The sequence below is a fragment of the Nycticebus coucang genome, chromosome 18 (assembly GCF_027406575.1).
Source record: "Nycticebus coucang isolate mNycCou1 chromosome 18, mNycCou1.pri, whole genome shotgun sequence".
In the NCBI taxonomy this organism is placed as follows: Eukaryota; Metazoa; Chordata; class Mammalia; order Primates; family Lorisidae; genus Nycticebus; species Nycticebus coucang.
This window is the reverse complement of record NC_069797.1, coordinates 61,705,836-61,727,503: the sequence shown is the minus strand read 5'-3', so window position 1 is coordinate 61,727,503 and position 21,668 is coordinate 61,705,836. Positions and strand designations below refer to the sequence as shown.

The 21,668-nt window shown below is 52.3% G+C and overlaps 1 protein-coding gene across 14 annotated transcripts in view; it reads right to left on the bottom strand.

The window, feature by feature from the left end:
* MAPT (microtubule associated protein tau) overlaps positions 1 to 21,668 on the bottom strand; it is a 114,906-nt gene that overhangs the window by 15,286 nt on the left and 77,952 nt on the right. For 6 of the 14 annotated variants that reach the window (XM_053567814.1, XM_053567816.1, XM_053567815.1 and 3 more), the window contains 3 exons: positions 15,803 to 15,858; positions 11,674 to 11,797; positions 7,442 to 7,707 (listed from right to left, as the gene is read on the bottom strand). In XM_053567814.1, the coding sequence (XP_053423789.1) occupies positions 7,442 to 7,707; positions 11,674 to 11,797; positions 15,803 to 15,858 (446 nt within the window). Of the gene's footprint in view, positions 1 to 7,441; positions 7,708 to 11,673; positions 11,798 to 12,877; positions 13,076 to 15,802; positions 15,859 to 20,071; positions 21,140 to 21,668 lie in introns of all 14 variants that reach the window. The other 8 variants (XM_053567806.1, XM_053567809.1, XM_053567808.1 and 5 more) reach the window with 2 other exon arrangements.

Sequence of the window (21,668 nt, the reverse complement as noted above, 5' to 3'; positions counted from 1 at the left end):
TTAAATAGACAGGGTCTCCCTGTGTTGCTCAGGCTGCTCTTGAACTCATAGGCTCAAGCAATCCTCCCACCTTGGCCTTCCGAGTCACTGGAATTACAGCTTCACATACAGTTTTAAAAGTGACGACTGGGACTTTGTTAATAAGTACTATATAATACCTAGTAGAACCTCGTAGTTGACCACCTCACTACAGTGACCACCTGCTTGAGGGGACCTAACTTTCAGAGACCTGACAGGCACCACATGTACTATCAGTGTAGTAGGCCTGACTCCCTATGTTGACCATGCCCATATAGACCAGTTTGTTGCAGTCCCTCGGGTGGTCAACTTACAGAGTTCTATTGTATTTTTCTCCACGGAAAGCAGAGACAGAAGGAAGCAACAGACACCCAGATGGAGTTCCAGGACGGAGATTGACGTTTGCGGTATTCTAGCGCCACCTGGCGGCATTCTAGAACATTGCAGTCCAAGGATCTGAAAGCCCCCGGGCTGTGATGACCTCCTGGCCACCCGGGGCCTGCAGGTTTCGTCCTGCCTCGGGCCTTCACGTCCAAACTGCTGGCCTGAACATTCTCAGGGGAAGTGACCTTAGCTCCATCTACTCGGAGCCAACCAGGCCTCCCCCATGCTTGGGCCCCTGTACCCTTTCTTGGCCATGACCCTGCACACCTGTCCTCCCCCTTGGCAGCCAAAGGGACCTCCAGTTCTCCCGACCATGCAGGCTGCACCGTGCGTGAGCAACTTCTCCGCTGTTCGCCACTGACCACACAGAGAGGCCTGGTGGCAGCAGATGCCCAGAGCCTGCCCAGCCCATTCCCCACCGCCCACTGACAGGTGAACTGCGCCTGGCTGTGGGGGTGCCCTCCACCGCTCTTCCTTCTCTTCCTGTTCTGTCTGGCGGGTTTGGGGCGACACCCAGCTGCTCACAGCCCAGCCTCTGTGCCCAGCGCACTCAACCGTTGGGAATTCTCCTTAGCTCTCAAAGTTCCAGCCCTGCTGGTCTAGGTTTATCTTACTCTTGCAAGATCTCCAGGTTCCAGTTTTTTACTATCCCTAAATGAGCTGTGAGACAGAAAAGTCTTTAATTCCCAAGTATTTGTGGTAATGTTGGAGATACTCAATTCAGTTCTGATTTATTACATTGTGCCTAGAGAACAAACAAGTGCAATTTCTCTTTCTCAGTATTACAGATAGTTTTCTTTTCTTTTCTTTTTTACAGACAGTTTTCTTTATGACTTAGATTGTTGGCATAATATCTGAATGCTTAACCACAGGGAAAACTCCGTTAGATACTTTAATTCCGGAATTTTAACACCCCTTTTCCAATTATATGGAGTTTCTGTCTCTTGCTTTACTATCACATACTGTTATTAATATTTAACATCTCCAGTTGCAACTGAATTTCTTCTTCTTCTTTTTTTTTTTTTAAGAGACAGCGTCTCATTTTATCACCCTGGGTAGAGTGCCGTGGCGTCACAGCTCACAGCAACCTCCAACTCCTGGGCTTAGGCGATTCTCCTGCCTCAGCCTCTCGAGTAGCTGGGACTACAGGCGCCCACTACAACGCCCGGCTATTTTTTGGTTGCAGTTTTTAGCCGGGGCCGGGTTTGAACCCGCCACCTCCAGCCTATGGGGCTGGCGCCCTACTCCTTGAGCTATAGGCGCCTCCCCTGCATCTGAACGTCTATCAATTTTTTTCTGACTATAAATGTTTTTACTTCAGAAAATTTGGGAAGGTAAAAACACAGAAAAAGAGAATCCTTCACAATCTCTATTGCTATTAGCCCTGTCATCTTTTCTTTTCTTTCTTTCTTTTTTTTTTTTTTTGAGACAGAGTCTCACTATGTTGCCCTGGGTAGAATGCCATGGTGTCACAGCTCACAGCAACCTACAGCTCTTAAGCTCAAGTGATTCTCTTGCCTCAGCCTCCCAAGTAGCTGGGACTACAGATGCCCACCACAATGCCCGGCTATTTTTTTTTTTTTTTTGAGACAGAGCCTCACGCTGTCACCCTAGGCAGAGTGCCATGGCATCACAGCTCCCAGAAACCTCCAACTCCTGGGCTCAAACGATTCTCCTGCCTCCGCCTCCCAAGTAGCTGGGACTACAGATGCCCACCACAATGCCCGGCTATTTTTTTTTTTGGTTGCAGCCGTCATTGTTGTTTGCAGGCCCCAGGCTGGATCGAACCCGCCAGCTCAGGTGTATGTGGCTGGCACCTTAGCCGCTCGAGCCACAGGCGCTGAGCCAGCCCAGCTATTTTTTGTTGCAGTTGTCATGCTTGGTTAGCTGGCCCCAGCCAGGTTCGAACCCGCCAACTTTAGTGTATGTAGCTGGTGCCATAACCACTGTGCTACAGGTGCTGAGCCTGTAATTTTTTCTTTGTCATCTATATTTCTACTTTTTATATAGAGAGTAGGCATAAGCTACATAATTTATACAATTTTTTATAATTATAAAAATTCTTAGCCAGGTGTGGTGTCTCACACCTGTAACCCCAGCTACTCCTGAACCCAGGAATTTGAGCTTTCAGTGAGCTATAATGATGCCACTGCATTCTAGCCTGGCAATAGAGCAAGACCCTGTCTCTAAACAAATTATTTTCAAATATCATTTTTCATGGCTACATAATATTTTATACTATGGCATCACCATTAATTGTCTATCTATTCTTAGACATTTAACTTCTTTTCTTTTCTTTTTTTGGGGGGGTGGGGGTTGGCCGGGGCTAGGTTTGAACCTGCCACCTCTGGCATATGGGACTGGCGCCCTACTCCTTGAGCCACAGGCGCCGCCCTTAACTTGTTTTCTTTTTTTTTTAGCAACCTCCAACTCCTGGGCTTAAGTGATTCTCTTGCCTCAGCCTCCCGAGTAGCTGGGACTACAAGCGCCCGCCACAACGCCCAGCTATTTTTTGGTTGCAGTTCAGCCGAGGCCGGGTTTGAACCCGCCACCCTCGGTATATGGGGCCGGCGCCTTACGGACTGAGCCACAGGCACCGCCCAACTTGTTTTCTTATTATTGTTGTTTTGAAATTGTAAATAGAACTTAATGAACATTTTTGCATGTAAAGCTTTTTCTGCATCTTGGGTTTTCTTTGTTTCCTCAATGTAGAGTATATGGCACTTAAGTGCACATCAGGTTCTATGGGAGGCACAGGGCCACTTGGCCAGACCTTCCTAGGCCAGAGGAAGGTAACATGAGACCTTTCCACAGATCACTGATTTAGCAGAATTCAATTGGGAAAACTAGAAGATTCCCTCATTATATGCAGAAGGGCTGCACTGATTTGCACTCTCACCAGGACATATGGATGCTGACTTCACATCAGTCACACTTGCAGTGGGTAATTTTTACAGTGTTTACACGTGGTCCTCTGTCTGGATGCCCTATCCCCACCCCTACACACCACATAGGGCTGAGACACACTGGGGAGGAAGGTGAAGGACACGGGGCCTAACCAGTGGGATCAGGCACATGGAATCTGCAAATCGGGAGAGTTGGGATCAAAAGAGGCAAATTAGTCACCAGAAGAGGGTGCATGGGAGGACCCATAGTTGAGACCAGAGGTCAGCAGGCAAGAATCCAGGGACATAGAGTCTCAGCCTGGACTGTACTGGAAACACCTGGGCAGGCCCATCTGCAATTACAGGGAGGCTTGGTCACTAGGATGCTAGAAAGAATCCCTATCCCCCAGATTTTGCAGTCAGGATAGAGAATGGCCACCCAGAATACACAGGTAGGGTCAGGATTAGGATCAGGGTCAGGGTCAGGGTTAAGATTGGGATAGGGTCCATCAGGCTTAGGGTCAGTGTCAGGGTGTAGTTAGAGTTAGGGTCAGGGCTGCGCTCCAGGCTCCCCACCCAGCTTGAGTCCCCCCTTCCCTGGTATCCCCACAGTTAGTCACCCCAGCTTGTTCTCCAGTATGGCCAACTGATTATCTCCATTTTCCTTTAAAAATCATTGTTTTGGACTCTCTTAAAGCAATATGTGTTCACTGTAGCAAGTCACAAAAACAAAGAGAAGTACATAGAGAAAATTGATGGTTTGCATTTTTTCCAGCCAGTGATTTACACCGTTCTCCCGCAGTGCTCAGCCTCTGCGGGTTCACAGACACGACTGGCCTGCTTTTCTCTCTCCAGGGTGAGGTTCCGTTCAAGAGGCTGAGTTATTCCTTAGACTCCTACAGCTTTGTCCCTTTGTAACTGAACAAACATTTATTGAGTACTTACTAGATGTCAGGCAATCAAGACCCAAATTCCAGTGCAATCTTCTAGAACTTTCAGTCCGGAGGAGGAGGAGGTATGAGACCCTCCAACAGAGCATTTTTTTTTTTTTTGCAGTTTTGGCCGGGGCTGGGCTCGAAACTGCCACCCCTGGTATGGGGCCGGCGCCTTACTCCTTGAGTCACAGGCGCCACCCCAACAGAGCGTTTTCAAGCCTTCATTCACAGACCCCGTGTGTCTTTTTTCTTTTCTTTTTCCTGGAGATTAATGTGTAGCTGTTCTATGTTGAGGGTTTCTTCATTTCAGACAATTTCTTATGCTTTTGTGGCATTTCAGGGAGGCCATGACTATGCGCTCTGCCCTTCCTCTCTCTTCCCAGATGTCCTAAGGAAAGTCACCCTTCTCCTTTAACTCCAGGAGATCTGGATGTGCCAGCTCTACCCAGTGCGGCACGTCCTAATCTGGGGGCTCCTTTGTCCCTTTCCATTCTTGGCGCGGAGTCACCCAACTCTCCTCTCCCAGACGTGGGCAGGGCAGCCCTTGGGCCCAAGACTGGGGGGACAGGTCTGGCCCTGAAAGGAGCCTTCGATGGGAAGTTGTCTCCCTGATTAGCCTGAGTTCTGCTGCTCTTAGCAGGGCTGCAAGGACTGAGGCAAATGGTGCCTATGTCTGGAGAGCCAACCTCAAATGAACTCAGGGCTGACAGGGGAGCCACCCCCCCATGCCAACTCAAGGCTCTGTCTCCGGCAACTGAATGATCCACTCATACAAATGCAGAATTAAATTAACTCCATGTTCAAAGAGGGCTTGCCACTGCATAGCCTGGTGGGGGCTGTGAGGACACCTGAGACTCGGCCTCCACTCTCAGGTACAGCCCGGGCTAGGGCGAGGCAGACATGTGTGCAGTGTAGCCAGGGTTCTCTCGGGCTGTGTGGAGAAAAGGGAATCAGGAAGACTCTTAAAGGAGGTGGCATCTGAACATGGGCTTGAGGGAAGGGAAGAGATAGGGTGGGACGAAATAAGCAGGAAGGGAGTGAGCAAAGTGCTCCGGTGAGACCTGGGGTAAAACATGGCAGAAACCAGGGTGAGTGTGGAAAAGGGGGAAAAGCCCAGAGGGGAAGCAGCAGATTCTTTGGAGAAAGGGGAAGTCGCTGGACAGAGTCCTGGTGGAGCCAATGTCCAGAACTAGGGGTCTGATGGGGGCACAGAAGATTCCAGAGATGCAGACAAGAAATGGGAGACGAGAAGAGGAATAGTGAGAGCAGAAGGGACCAAGCAGGGCAGAGGCCAGCGTGTGAACCTGGCAGTGGCCGACATGTCTTCAAGGTCACGCTGCTCTGCAGGTGCTGCCTATCATGTGACGTGGGAAGACCCCGGCTGCGTCCGGACCACAGTCTGAGTAGCTGAAGCAGGACACTGGGGAACATGGTGGGTCATGGAGAGAGGACAGAAAAGGCCCTGAAGAGCACCAAGGCTGGCACCCTGGAGGACAATGGTGACCGTGATCCCCAGCGGGAGCTCCCGCAGGTGGCTTCTAAGAAGTAAATGAGGACTGGCAACTCAGACAATGGAGGCCATGGCGGAAGTGAGGGTGGCTTCCCACAGCTCGAGTTCCTCAGGAGGTCCCTGACCTGGCCACTGGAGGGGCCCCCAGCAAAGCTTTTCTTTTAAAAGTCACACACACAACGCACACCTGAGTGGGGAGAGGCAGGAGCTTTGATCTAACAAAGACTATCTGCCATCAGGGGGACCGCCGAAGGAGGCCCTGTCCTCCCCGTCCTTCTGTGTTCCAGGGGGCTTTTCTTTTTTTTTTTTTTTTTGTTTTTGTAGAGACAGAGTCTCACTTTATGGCCCTCGGTAGAGTGCCGTGGCGTCACACAGCTCACAGCAACCTCCAACTCCTGGGCTTAGGAGATTCTCTTGACTCAGCCTCCCAAGTAGCTGGGACTACAGGCGCCCGCCACAACACCTGGCTAACCAGGAGGCTTTTCACTGGTCCCTGCAGCCACAGTTGAGCCACCATCCTTTCCTTGATTCGAGGGGGCACTCTGGGTGGGGCACAGCTATGTCTCCCCATCTCTGTGCAGGGCCTGGTGGGGGGGGTACACTCGGAGGGTGTGTGCTGCCCAGACACATGACCTAGATGTGTGTCCTGTCCCACCTGACTACAGTGCTTTGCTTTGCTTTTCGCTTTTTTTGTTTTTGTTTTTTTTTTTTGAGTCAGAATCTCACTCTGTTGCCCAGGCTGGTGCGCTGTGGTGTCAGCCTAGCTCACAGCAATCTCAAACTCCGGGGTTAAGCAATCCTCCTGAGTAGCTGGAACTAAAGGAGCCCACCACAATGCCTGGCTGATTTTTCTATTTTTAGCACAGACAGGGTCTTGCTCTTGCTCAGGCTGGTCTCCAGCTCCTGAGCTTAAGTGATCTTCCTGCCTTCGCCTCCCAGAGTGCTAGGATTACAAGCATGAGCCACCATACCCAGCCATGAAGAGATCAGGACACAGAAAGACACCAGGAGTCTGCCCAGAGCAAAGACCACATGACACGGGAGAGATGGCCGCCTATGAGCCAGGGGAGAGGCCTCAGAAGACACCTGCAGACGCCGTGATCTCAGACTCAGTGCCTCCAGAACTGTGAGGAATTGCATTGGTGCTGTGTGATGGTAGCACTCTGCGTGCCAGACCTAACAACCGGGGACGAGGGCACAGGGACAGGAGGGGGTGGTCCAAGCTGCCCCTCAGAAGCCCGTGTTTCTCCACCTTTAGGGAGCCTGCGGATTTCATGAGCACCTGCTCACCTCCGAATAATCAACTGATCGAAACACAACCCTCAATTTCCCCAGAACTGAGGATTCAAGAGAAACCTAACCTGAGCAGTTGCCCAAGAGACGCCAGAGATGCCACCTACAGACTGTGCCACATTCTAACCACGAGGCAGCTGGGGAACTGCTGTGGTGCCCCCATGCTGAGAGCCACAGGCCCTGGAGACACAGCCCTGCCACCTCTGCCCCATAGCCAGGGGGTGGGGGTGGGGTAGCAGGAACCTTCTCTCCCTGAGCAGGGCCCTCAGGGATTGGGGAGTGAGATGATAAAGAACTGAACCACCCCCTGAGCCTCCTTCCTTGGAGGGGTCCAGGGGTGCTGGGTGAGGGTGAGAGCCCAAGCCCAGGGTGGGGAACCCCACCCTCTATGTACCTCCAACCACTGTGCATCCTACCTTTCCGCCTCCTGGCTGGTGCTTCAGGTTCTCGGTGGAGCCAATTTTGGATTTGACGTTCTTCAGGTCTGGCATGGGCACGGGGGCCGTCTGTAGGCGGCTCTTGGCGGAAGATGGTGACTTGGGTGGAGTGCGGACCACTGCCACCTTCTTGGGCTCTCGGGTTGGCGGTGTTGGCAGGGACGGGGTGCGTGAGCGGCTGCCAGGGGTGCCTGGGGAGCCGGGGCTGCTGTAGCCGCTGCGATCCCCAGATTTTGCAGGTTCACCTGGGAAGGAAGGAAGGGAGTGAAGCCAGGACTGGCAGGGAAGTTAGCCAGCCTGGGGGCTGCCTGTCCTGTGAGTCCATTCCCAGGCTCACCACTGGGTTAGGCAGTCGAGAAGAAGGTGGAAGGCTCAGTGCCATCAGCAGGAGGAAGCCCTGAGCACATCTCCAGAGAAATACCTTCTCCTGGCCTGGTCACTTAGGAACAGAAACAGCCCATCTCCCCGGAAAGCAACAGAGTGGTTGTCCAAGGACCACCCTACACCCTCTATCAGAGAGGGGACCAACTCTACCCCACAGTCCTGGGTCAAGAGATGGGCTGCAGCTAGCTATATGGTCTCAGGAAAGTCACTTCCCCTCTAGACTTCAACTTGAAAATGGACATAATTACAATGCCTTCAAGGGAGACAGACTTCAGGCAGCACTGGCAAGCCTGGGTCCATGTGACCCTTTACCCACAGGGTAAAGTTCAGGGCTCTTCCCACCCTCTCTGACTCCTCTGTGGAGCCTGGCTCATGTCCATGCGTCCTTAGCTCTCCAGACAAGCCGTGCCACTTCATGCCACTGTGCCCCGCCTGTTCCCTCCCCAAGAATGTCCTTCCTGCCCACCAGGTATGGCAAATACCAACTCACCTGCCCCTTTCTAGGCACCACCAGGAAGGCCGTGTCTCCCTTCCCCTACCAACAGACTCTGTTCCTCCCTCCTCTGGGTAGCCCTTACCCCTGAACTTGCTCCTGTACAGTACTCCCAGGCACCTATTATCCTTCAACTCTTTACTATTCTGTCTGCTGCGTGGATCAGTGCTTCTCAAAGTGGACGCTTGCATCAGAATCCCTGGAGCTTTCCAGGAGGAGGGACATATAAAATGCAGATTTCTGGGCTCCATCCAGCTCTGATATTGCAGAATCTCTTGAGGTGGGGCCTGGAAGACTGTTTTTCTCTCAAGCTCCCCAGGGATTCTTGAGCAGCCTGAGTTTGAGACCCCCCTCCCTACTCACAAGTGCCAAGGTGTTACGTGGTCCCCTCCAGCTCTGACAGCCTGAGCTCTGCTGGCCCCATCCCTGCCCCAGGATCAGCTGAACCAAACGCCTGATGGCGGGAATGGGAGGGCCACTCCGTATGAAGTGCTCATGCAGCCAGCGGGAGACTTGTCAAGGGAAGAGTAAGCACCAGTTTTGAGAATTTGGATTTCCATGTCTTGGTGTCCCTAAAGTAGTCAAGCTCTGGGGCAACAGTGGAAGCTTTTTCTTCTTTTCCGCGTAAGGAAACAAGAGATGGGGGAGGGAGGCTCTGGCTCCTCAGCCCTCCTACCCTCCTGGTTCCCTGGCAGGGGTGGTTCAAACCCTTTCTGTGCCTTTTTACTTGCAGAGTGACCTTGGGCAAGTCATTTTTCTCTCCCTAAGCCTGTGTTTTGAGGCTGGATGTAGGAACAGGTAGTGTCCAGCACGGCATCTGGTGCTCATAAAGGCCAGTGGGAATTTCACACCTTGGAAGTCCAAACCTCCTGCATCCCCAAATACTGGGGCCACACGCTCCCCACCCTGACAGCCCCTGGCCATGCCCATGTCCCTGGAGTAGATCAGAACACGCAGGGCTAGAAAGTCCATCAGACAGACAAATCTGCGCAAACCACACACAGGAAGAGAAACGAGTCCAGGCTGTTCTGTCCTCAGGCTCAGTACGGGAAACCTGCATTTAGAAGCGGAGCCTCCCAGCTCTAGAAACATAAGCCAATGATCAGCCGTGCAGAGGGGGTCTGTCCCCTGGTGAAGCAGGCTCAGAATTACCTCTCTCAGACTTTGCCCCTGCAGGGGGTGGCTTTCTCTGCACTTGCTTGGTAGCTTAAAAAAAAAAAGATCCACGGAAAGTCTCGATATCATCAGGCTTAAACGGGGCCTTAATGAGTTCTCCACTGGGCAGGCCATGGATGGCCCAGCCAGTGCAACAGAGGGAGGCAGGGAGTGGGTTTGGGGACCAGGGCCTGTGCTGGTGGAAACAGGTCAAAGGCACCCAACAGGAAGGATCTGTCCACCTGCAGGCAGCCACCTGGAGCAGGTAAGACCTAAAGAGGTTGTTAAACAGTGTGAGTCAACTGGGGTGATGTTAAGTGAAAACAAGGCAGGATCCAACCTGTATATAAATGCAATCAAAATTCTGCTAAGAAGGCTTAGATCATATGTATCTGAGGAAAGCACCAGGCAAGGAAACACAAACAAACAAACAAAAAAATCAAAACCAGTGGGCCTTTAAGAGCAGCTCCTTGCAGGCGCCATCTCTCCACACACGAGGGTGAAATGCCACCACAAAGACGCACAGCAGGCGGCAGGCAGGCTCTGAGAGGCTTCCTCAGGTCAAGGAGAAGCAGCATTGTCAAGATCCAGGCCAGGCTTCATCCACCACTCACCACAAGTGCCACAGGCAGCCTGGGCACCATCAAGGAGCAAATGGAGGCCAGACGCCCCCTGAGTCGTGCAGAATCTAAACCCAGCTGCCTGGAATAGGTCACCAGGGCAGTGGGAGAGGGAACATGCTAAGCCAGGCTGTCCCTCGTCCCCAAAAAGGGTGACTGCTCTTAATGGCACCACTGGATGCAGAACAGCTTGACTGAAGCCCTGCTGGGTGCTCAGAAACAACAGGATTTACTCATAGGAGCTGGGGGAATGGGCACGCTGTGCAATTGCTCAGCTAAGACCCTTGGGTTTGGCCAGAGGATTCCAAGCCAAGCCTGTGTAGGGTCACCCAGGGTGACTGTCTCAGGGGCTGTTCTGTCTTACCTGGGACTGAAACACCCCACACTGGGCTGCCTTCCTGGAACCCTAGACTTGGGGCCAGAGAAGCCCCTTACCTGCCACTTATTAGTCATGTGACTACATTCTGCTAAAATGAGCCAGTTAGACTGAGTCCAGCAAACTCTCAGGGTCAGGCTCAGTGCCCATAGCTCAGTGACTGGGGCACTGGCTACAGACACCGAGGCGGGCAGGTTCAAACCTCTCCTGGGCCTGCTAACTAACAATGACAACTGCAATAAAAAAAATAGCTAGGAGTGGTGGCTCCCAGCTACTTGGGAGGCTGAGGCAAGAGAATCACTTAAGCCCAAGAGTTAGAGTAGATGCCACAGCACTCTACTCAGGGTGATAAAGCGAGACTCTGTCTCAAAAAAAAGCTCTCAGGGTCAATTTCTTCATTCACTGATACAAAGTGGGGATTTGATGTCTACCTCAGATATCAAAAAGTTTAAGAAGAGGATGGTGCCTGTGGCTCAGTGAGTAGGGTGCTGGCCCCATATGCCGAGGTGGTGGGTTCAAACCCAGCCCCAGCCAAACTGCAACGAAAAAATAGCCGGGCGTTGTGGCGGGCACCTGTAGTCCCAGCTGCTCGGGAGGCTGAGGCAGGAGAATCGCGTAAGCCCAAGAGTTAGAGGTTGCTATGAGCCGTGTGAAGTCATGGCCCTCTACCCGAGGACGGTACAGTGAGACTCTGTCTCTACAAAAAAAAAAAAAAAAGTTTAAGAAGAAAATGAGGCCAGGCATGGTGGCTCATGCCTGTAATCCTAGCACTCTGGGAAGCTGAGATGGGTAGACTGAGCTTAGGAATTCAAGACCAATCTGAATAAGAGCAAGACCCCAGCTCTACTAAAAATAGAAAAATTAGCTGGGCGTTGTGGCAGGCAGACTCCTATAGTCCCAGCTACTTGGGAGGCTGAGGCAGGACAACTCTTGGCTTGAGCCCAGGAGTTTGAGGTCACTAGGACACTCTACTCAGGGTTACAAAGTAAGACTCTGTCTCAAAACAAAAACAAAAACAAAAGAAAAGAAAAACTTAGAAAAAATAAGAAAATGAGCAAGCACTACTTAGTGTACAGGAAGGTGACAGCCAGCTGAAGCATGGGGATGTCGGGGCATCCCAGGATGATGGCTGGCCCTTCTGACAGCTTCCTCTGACTAAGTTTCAAGAGCACAGTCTCCTTACCAGAGCTGGGTGGTGTCTTAGGGGCAGGCGGGGTTTTTGCTGGAATCCTGGTGGCGTTGGCCCCTTTCTGGCCAGGAGGGGCCGTTCCCCGGGGTGTGGCGATCTTCGATTTACCATCAGCACCCTGTAAGCAATCGGGGCAGAGTGGTTTTTATCATTGGGAAAAGTTACTGTCACTGAGAGTCAATGCCAGCCCCATCTACCCCTTGTCTCAATGAGACTGGGGGTGACCCTTTGCCTACCAGATGCAACTGGTCTTCTCCAATCACAAGGGTTTGCTAGACATGCAAACCCACAGTCTCACCCAAATGCCAAGTGTCCTGTGACCATTTCCTCCCAGAGGAATTGTTCACATGAATTACCAGCATGAGTCGTGCTAACATGTTTTACAAAAAGACAACAAAGCTTATAGCAATGGTCAGGGTCACTGTCCACTCAGTGTCAATTAATGTGCAAGACATCAGTGGACCATGCCCGTTTTCTGACTCTATGGATATATTTGACTGATGGTGGGTGGTTTCACCAGAGGTCCCTGGAGACAACTGTTTGCGGAAAACCTGACCAAGGAATGTTAAATAGAGCTAGGTGGTATTCTTTTGTTCTCTCCCCAAACCCTTGAGTGGCCCAGGTCTCAGTAACTCCTCAGGTGTGCTGGGAGCCCTTGGCAGTGAACCCCAGCATCAACCAACAAACTGGCCAGAGGTCGGGAGCAAAGGCTGGCACAGTACAGTCTGCTGAGTGCGGGCAGTGGCTGGGACTGCTTACCCAGCGGGTGACCTTCAGACACAACACAAACTCAAAAAGAAGCAGATGTTAACCAAGGACCACAAGATGGTTTAGGAGGTGTGAACCGGTGGGACAGGTGCATGGTGACGCTGTCCAACCCAAGTGAGGGCTATCCGGAAGCACTTCTGGCTATCAAAGCCAGGAATGGAGAAAGGAACCCAATCAGGGTGGCAGTGTTCAAACCAGAGTCCCACAGGGTGCCTTGAGGGCTGCTGAGAGGCACAGCTCTGAGGTCCCCCTCCCCTCTCTACCCAGAATCCTGGCCGCTCTACAAGGCGCTTCTCCGGCAGCGCTCATCTGAAGAAAGGTCTTTGAGACTAAGAACACACTTGCAAACTCCAGACAGAAATCAGCAGCTCAGCACCTACAGCAAACCACAGTAGAGCTGCCTGGGTCTTTTCAAAGGTGGTTTCCTTACCTTGAGTTTCATCTCCTTTGCTCCAGAACTGCCAGTTCGGGGAGTGACAGAAGAGACGTGTTTAGGAGAGGAAGGTGGCTCTGGGCACACAGCAGGGCTGGAGGGTTGGATCAGAGGGTCTGAGCTACCAGGAGTGGGGCGTTTGGGGCTAAGGCAAGGCCTATTTTTCAGGGTTTTAGCACAGGAAGGTGTGGATGTCTTAAATATAAACATAAATAAAATCAAAATAAAAGTCAGCACATGGGGGAGGGAAACAAACTGAAAAAAGGACAATAACTAAAAACAAATAAGGCAGTCACGGTTTAAAGCAGTGATCTTGAGCTATTTGGCGCATGTCCCCTTATCAGCCCTTCTGATGGGCAGGAGCAGGAAGGGGCCCGTGCTCCCTCCTCACAGAGGCGTTTACCAGCTGGACACACACACTATAATGCACGTGATCAAACTTACATATGGCAGAACTTTCAAAAGAGAAGATGAAAAAAATGAATAGAAGTTCTAGAATGTTCTTTCTCTGCCCCAGTGGATCTACTGTGTCCCCAACATTGGAGATCACTGGTTTAAAGGTGCTTCATATGAATACATCAAAGGAAATCACCAAGGTACCTGAGTCTTAGGATGTTTCTCAAGGAAGTGTCCCCAGTGTGTCACACGTCAGAAGTGTCCCACTTTTTATTTTTTAGAGGCAGAGTCTCACTTTATCACCCTCGGTAGAGTGCCGTGGCATCACACAGCTCACAGCAACCTCTAACTCCTGGGCTTAGCCCCAGCAGCTGAGACCACAGGCGCCCACCACTGCGCCCGGCTATTTTTTGTTGCAGTTTGGCCGGGGCCGGGTTTGAACCCATCACCCTCGGTATATGGGGTCGGTGCCCTACCCACTGGGCCACAGGCACCACCCAGAAGTGTCCCACTTTTACTCAAATTCAGGTGTGGAGCTTTGCCTGCCCACCACCCCTGGATCCCCCTTGACCCCTCTGACAGAATAATGCTATCATGAGGATAGTGCCTGCCCTAAGTCTTAAAGATTCCTTATGCGAGCATGTGGGCACGGGCACACACACAAGCACTTTCCGGTTAAACTCTCAGATAAGGCCGGGCGTGGTAGCTCACGCCTATAGTCCCAGCGCTGTGGGAGGCCGAGGCAGGTGGATTGCCCGAGCTCAGAGGTTCGAGACCAGTATGAGCAGGAGTGAGCCAGAGTGAAACCCCCGTCTCTACTAACATCAAAAATAGCCGGACGTTGGGCGGCTCCTGTGGCTCAAGGAGTAGAACGCTGGTCCCATATGCCAGAGGTGGCGGGTTCAAACCTAGCCTGGGCCAAAAACCACAAAAAAAAAAAACCAAAAAAACAATAGCCGGACGTTGTAGCGGGTGTCTGTAATCCCAGCTACTGGGGAGGCAAAGGGAAAGAGAATCGCCAAAGGAAGAACGGTTAAAAAAAAAAACAAACTCTCAGATAAAACTAACATTAAAGCTACCTGATGAATTCCAATCTGGCCACTGTTAACTTTTGAAAAATTTCCACAAAAGCAAAGAGTCTGGGGACAGGTGTCCCTACAGCTAGACACCCTCAGGGAGGGAGCTTTCCCCTTGGGCAAGGGCACCTGGTGGTGGCAGACACCCGTGGTTTGTTCTAACTGCCTCTGGAGGCTTTGACCAGAAAGAAGAGGCTAAGCCTAGGGGTGTTCCAGGGAGGGAGGCAGAGCCACAGAGCCAGGTCCTGACACAGACCTCATTGCGTTTCTTGGGAGCATTTCCTCATCATTGTCAAATTCTCCATGGAGGTGACTGAGACCCCACTTGGGCCAGCCTCAGTGAGGAGAGCCCAGGGGATGGGGCAACAGTGAGAGGGAGGCGACACAGGCTGTGGCTCTGGGCTGGTGACAAGGAAGAAAAGCTAGGGTGGGTACAGGTGACTGCTCCTCCTCTCACTGTGCAAGGCCTCTCGCCGCCTGGCCAAGGTTTGCAACAGGTCCGCCCCCTCCTCAAACTCTGAGCAACTCCAGGGCAGGGACGTTGTACCTGTGTGTGCTGAATGAACAAATGAATGGATGAATTAGTGCGTGCATGCGTGAGGCCGGTACTGCGTGCCCTGCACTACGTGTGCACCAAGTGGATGAGCAGCTGTCACCACCACTGGCCAGAGCTCTCCAGTGCCCTGCAGGGCCCTCGGCTGTCTTGCCAGGTAAAGCCTTCATGATGGGGACCCTGAAGACACTGCCAGAAGCCGCCAGCACACCCTGACACTATAGCTACATTCTGCATCTGGAGACCCCCTAACACGCCAGTCCTGATTAAAATCCAGATGTTTCAGACAGAATTTATATTGGACATCTGAGATAACTTTAGGAAAAATAGTTCTTATCTAGGGCCATGGTGGGATTTTCTAGGAAATACAGGGCAGTGCAGTTATGGGAGCATTTTCCAAGGTGCAAAGTGGTAAACTCAGGTGAGATGGAATGCTGAGGACCGGGAGGGTCTGTGGCGAGCAAGCTGCTTCATTTACTTTCCTTGGGGTTTACTGTCATGGTGCCTTTTTTTTTTTTCTTTTTTTCTTGAGACAGAGTCTTGCTCTCTCATCTGGGGTAGAGTGCAGGTCATAGCTCACTCCAGTCACAAGTGATCTTCCTGCCTCAGCCTCCTGGGTAGCTGGGACTATAGGCATGTGCCACCAAGCCCAGCCCAGAGTGTCATTTAAACTATGCTAGGGAAACTGCAATTAGCTCATTAACCTGTGAGCTGCCCTCCCCTAGCATTAAGTATCAAACAGATAAATGCTGGATTTTTGAAAGCCTGCACAAAATTACAAATCACTTTACATAATAGCCGTACTTCAGCAACAAATGCTTTCCATGTTACATGCGGGAATGAGCTCAGACATCAGACATAGCTTCTCCGTAAACTTCACTGGCACCGTCAGCTTACCTTAGTTTTTTTGTCATCATTTCCAGTCCCATCTTTGCCTTTGCTGACCATGCGAGCTGATAAAACAGAAAATGAGAATGTATGTTACACCCCTTTGCGTGGTTCACAGGGACCCCCAACTGCAGTGAGGCTGCATTTCCCCGGGATCCATCCACGTTTTGTTTAGTTGGGGTTGGTGGGAACCCCGCTGGTTTTCTTTCCCCTTGAATCTGCTAGGTCTCCCTTTGTTAGTACCAACACAACACACTGGCAGGAGCGGGCAGCGGGCTGGCCGAGGGTGGGGCCATGCAGAAGGGACGCAGTGGAAACTGTCGTGGGTCCACATTGCACGGAAGCTAAGAAAGGTGGATGGTACAGGCTCCCCACCTACAAGCTCTGCCAGGGTCAGCCCCCCCCAGTGGGGGCCAACCCCACTGAAAAGATGGGAGAGCTCAGCCAGACTCTGGCTGACTCAAGGGTCAGAATTGTGAGCTGTCTCTACTCGGTGGCCAGGCTGGCCTGGGTCTCCTGTGAGGTTTTTTTTTGAAACAGAGTCTCACTATGTCACCCTCGGTAGAGTGTTGTGGTGCCACAGCTCACAGCAACCTCAAACTCTTGGGCTTAAGCGATTCTCTTGTCTCAGCCTCCCAAGTAGCTGGGACAACAGGTGCCCACCACAACGCCCAGCTATTTTTTTGTTGCAGTTGTCTTTTTTGTTTAGCTGGCCTGGGCCGGGTTCGAACACATCAGCCTGGGTATATTGGCCAGCGCCCTGCCCACTGAGCTACGGGTGCCGCCTCCTGTGAGGTTCTTGCTCACCCCCTTGGCCTTGGGGACTGACTGGAACCCTCTCTGATTCCCCTGCTACATGTGGTCAGTCTACCAGTAGTCCCAATGCCCACCTTCCTGGCCATCTTACACTAACGATCTACCTCTTTCCCAGTCACCTGTCCCCAGAATAGGAGACAGCCTAGTAGGGATGTCTTTGTCCCCCAGGTGCTGGTCATACCCTCAGAGCCTGTCCCAGGGCATCAGTCACCAGTCTCAGCTGCTCCCAGATGAGACCAGCCAGGCCTGAGGTAGTGTCTGACACACAGGCCTCCAAAGGGGACCATCCCTGCTGCTTCCCCAAATTAGCTACACACTAGTTATCTCCTGACACCCTATACCACTGGTTTGTGTGTTTAGGAAGCCACGCCCCTGGGAATCCAGTCCTCTGAGCTGTCTGCCGGCATCTTCTCCAACTCATCCTCGTCCTGATTACAGATTCTCTTTTCTTTGGTTTCATTATCATAGTTCCCCTGTCCCATTGCCCCGGGATCCGTCCATGTTTCTGGACATGGGACTCTTTGGAGCTTCTCGCTGGCTACTGGAGACTGGATTTCTACAGGGACCAACACTGACAATCTAGTTCCGAGGTTTCCCAACTTTACTGTGCAGCTGATCACCTGGAGAGGTTGCTAAAATACAGAGGCCTCCCCCATAACAGGGCCATAAGCCTCATGTGGCCCCAGAAATCTGCATTTTAGTAAGAGCCCCAGGTGGACCTGACTCACATGTTCCTTCCTTTGCCCAAATCAACCAGCATCGTCCGTGCCGTGACAAAAGCATCTACTACATCAAGCTGGGGTTGCACTGAACAATCCCTCCTTCAGGGGATGTTGGCAGGGGAATCAAGTAAATTTGGTTTATTTGTTTTTTGGAGACAGAGTCTCACTTTGTTGTCCTTGGTAGAGTGCCACGGCATCATAGTTCACAGCAACCTCAAACTCTTGGGCTCAAGCAATCCTCTTGCCTCAGTTTTTCATTTTTTTTTTTTTTTTTTTGTAGAGGCAGAGTCACTCTATCACTCTCGGTAGAGTGCCGTGGCATCACAGCTCACAGAAACCTCCAACTCCTGGACTTAGGTGATTCTCTTGCCTCAGCCTCCCGAGCAGCTGGGACTACAGGCACCCGCCACAACACCCAGCTATTGTTTTGTTGCAGTTTGGCCGGGGCCGGGTTTGAACCCACCACCCTCTGTATATGGGGCCAGCACCCTGCCCACTGAGCCACAGGCGCTGCCCCAGTTTTTCTTTTTTTTTTTTTTGTAGAGACAGAGTCTCACATACCACCCTCAGGTAGAGTGCCGTGGCATCACACAGCTCACAGCAACCTCTAACTCTTGGGCTTACGCGATTCTCTTGCTTCAGCCTCCCGAGCAGCTGGGACTACAGGCGCCTGCCACAACGCCCGGCTATTTTTTTGTTGCAATTTGGCCGGGGCTGGGTTTGAACCCGCCACCCTCGGCATATGGGGCCGGCACCCTACTCACTGAGCCACAGGCGCCGCCCTGCCCCAGTTTTTCAATTTTTTTTTTTTTTTTTTTTTTTTTATAGAGACAGAGTCTCACTTTATGGCCCTCGGTAGAGTGCCATGGCCTCACACAGCTCACAGCAACCTCCAGCTCCTGGGCTTAAGTGATTCTCTTGCCTCAGCCGCCCGAGAAGCTGGGACTACAGGCACCCGCCACAACGCCCAGCTATTTTTTTGGTTGCAGTTCAGCAGGGGCCGGGTTTGAACCCGCCACCCTTGGTATATGGGGCCGGCGCCTTACCGACTGAGCCACAGGCGCCGCCCCAGTTTTTCATTTTTAATAGAGACAGGATGTCACTCTTGCTCAGGCTGGTCTTGAACTCGTGAGCTCAATAGATCTACCTGCCTCGGCCTTCCAGAAGATTCTACAATTATAGGCGTGAGCCACCACATCCGGCCTAGATCAAATACATTTGGGAAATGCACTCCATGTTACCTTCTCAGAGGGTCACAATGTGCATTAAAGGCTCTGACAAGTCCTGCAGCAGCAAAACCTAAACTTTGGTTAGCCTGTTTTTCCAAACTTACTAGGCAGTGGAACTCTTTTTTCCCCTCCTGGACGCACCCATTAACATCTGGTGGACTATTCAATAAAACATCATTTCAGGAAACATCGTAGCAAATTCTCAAGTCACAGTTATTTGTCCCATAATGTTTTGAAATTTAAAATAGGATCCAGGATATTTTTTTTCCTGCCTTAAACACAGGTTCCTTTATATTTACATTTCAACGTTTTCTCTATATGTAGCATCTAATCATAATTTAACAGATGTTTGCAACTGTGAGTTTAAGTAGCATCAATTTCTGGGCACTATGAATAATTCTAAAATGCTAAGGGTCCCAAACCCACCAATGAGCCTCCCTTGTGGCTGTGAGGCCTCCCCTGGGGTATAAACCAGACATAAACCATCTCCCGCAGACTCTCCTGCCCGTGAAGGGCTGCCAAGGGTCCCAGCTGTGCTCCCTGTCATGCCAGCATAGGGACCCTGTTGTTCTCTGCTCAGGGAGAGGCACTTTGGACCAGGGATTTTGTTTCTGCTTAGAGTCTCTCTCTTGCCACTAGGCAGGGCAGGGGTGTTGGGCCAATGGCTCAGTGCGGGCTGTTGAGCCCCTCCAGATGCTGTGTACCTCACTTTCTGCATGTGCCCGCTGCATCTCTGTGCTGGGGGTGCACACGCCACTCCGGGAAGGCACTGTGGGGTGTGGGGGCCTCTCAGAGTGGACCTACCTCAATTCTGAACCCGGCTCAGTCACTTAAGAAGTTACTTTACCTCTCTGAGCCCCGTCTGCAAAGTGGGGCTAATTATGCCTGCTTAAGGGGGTTGGGAAGGTTCTAGACCAGGGGTCCTCAAACTGCGGCCTGCGGGCCACATGAGGCGGTGTGATTGTATTTGTTCCCGTTTTGTTTTTTTACTTCAAAATAAGATATGTGCAGTGTGCATAGGCATTTGTTCATAGTTTTTTTTTTTTTAAAACTATAGTCCAGCCCTCCAACGGTCTGAGGGACAGTGAACTGGCCCCCTGTTTAAAAAGTTTGAGGACACCTGTTCGAGACAATGAATTTAAGGCACATAATAAATGCTCAACAACAGGGGCAACTGTTACCGTCTCTGTGGAGTACCCACCAACCTCCTGTGGGCTGACGGGCTGTTGAGGATAAACCAAGTGGCTGGAGAACTGAACAGGGCAGGAAGCACCGGGTGGGGGTGCTGGTGACATGCAAAGTGGCTGGCAAGCGTGAGGGGACCCGTGCTGCCGGAGTCTGAGCTGCAGGAGGCGGCTGAGGGAGAGAGCGGCGTGCCCGGGTGTTGGTTTAGTGGCGTCCTCGGAACCTCGGAAGCATCAGGAGTCAGGAAGGAAGCTCAGCGGCAGTGCCCACAGCCTGGGTGGTATGAGAGGTCCCCAGGGAAGGGGCAAGAAAGCTCAGACACAGACCTTTGAGCTGGGGGACACGGCTGACTGGCTTCCCCCGCAGGCCAGCTGCAGGACGCTTTTCAGATAGTTCTGGAAGGTCAGCCTCTTTTGTATCCTCTCCCAGAGAGGGGCCCTGGGCCTGTGGCTCTTCTCGAGGGGCCCCTGGAAGTGTGGCCCTTTCGGAGTCCAATTCTGAACGCGCCTGTTCCTTCTGCACGTTGGGTTTGATTTCCACGTGGAACGTGAACTCAGGGGGTGCGTCATGCCCTTCCTCTGACAGCCCTACAAGGGGCCTGTCAGGCTCTGAGGTGGGGGTCTCTGCAGAAACTTTGGAGAGGAAGTCGATGGGGAGGGGAATGGCACCCTCAGCTGGGAACCCTAGGACACCAGCGGCTTCTCTGGAGACTGTGTGGAAGGGTGGCTTGCCTTGGGTGGGGGAGGCCTGCGAGGGAGGGGAGGCCTGGGGCAAGGACTCGTCCACATCACGGTCTTCATCCTCCTCCTCCTCACCCCCCATCCTCTCTTTGCCTCCAGGCCCCTTCAGAAGTGACCCCTCCTGATGCAGGTCTCCCAGGTGCTGCTGGCTCCCCTCTGTGTCCTGAGATCGTGTCCCTGAAGGCTGGTGTGCGGCCTCTCTGGGGCCCTCAGGCAGTGGGGGAGCCTTGGGCATGGTGGACACCTGTGGATGGCTCAAGCCTGGCATCCCTGTGCCCGAGGCCTCATCTCCATGGCGTCCTGGCTCCCCAAGGACACCTTCCTGGGGAACTTTGACACTCTCAGGGTGGAGACACTCGGGGGAGAGGAGCTTGGGAAAGGCCAGACTCTTCTTGGCCTGGTCCCCACCTTCTGGTTCCCACAGCTGGGGGTGCTCCTGAGGGCCTTCTGCTTGGGGAGACACTGGGCAAAGGGGGTGCTGCTGAGGAAAGCGAGTGGTCCCCAGCACGGGAGCTTCTGTCTGCTTCTCCCTGAGAGGCGGCACCGAGACCCCAGAAGCTTCTCCACCGTGTCCGGGCTGGGCCTGAGGGCTCGGCTGTTTGGCCAGGGGCCTCTCAGCTGCCTCGCTCTGCTGGCCAGGAACTCTCCACTCCTCTGATTTGAAGAGGCAGCAGTGGCAAAAGTTAGCAAGGGCGAATTAGTGGTTGGAGAGAGGGAATACCACTTGGGACATGAGGATATTAATTGGGCATCTCAAGCCCCCCGACAAAGGAATAGGAGCACAGCCCTGGGCTTGCATCACTGCCTCTGGTTCCTTGGAATGGAAGCTCCTTGCTTTGTGTGCCTCCAGCTTTCTGGTGACCCTGGGGGAGCACCTCCCCTCGTGGGCCTCAGTGTCCTTATCTGTGAAGTGGGGGCTTGGACCTGAAGACTGGCATTATTCCTCTGTCGACGGGCTCTGGTTGGGCAGTGTGCCAGCATGTCTGGGGATGCCCTGGGCTTAATCCACCAGTGCTACAGAAGATTCCCCCCTTCCCAAGGAATTTGAGTCTCCAGAAGATTCTGGCCTCTAAATGGGACCTGGCTTGGGTGCAGTAAGGATCCCCTTTTCTCTCCCTCTCTTTCACTGCTTCTCTTTTTGGTACATGAAACCAGCAGGTACATGAAACAGACACTGCCTCAA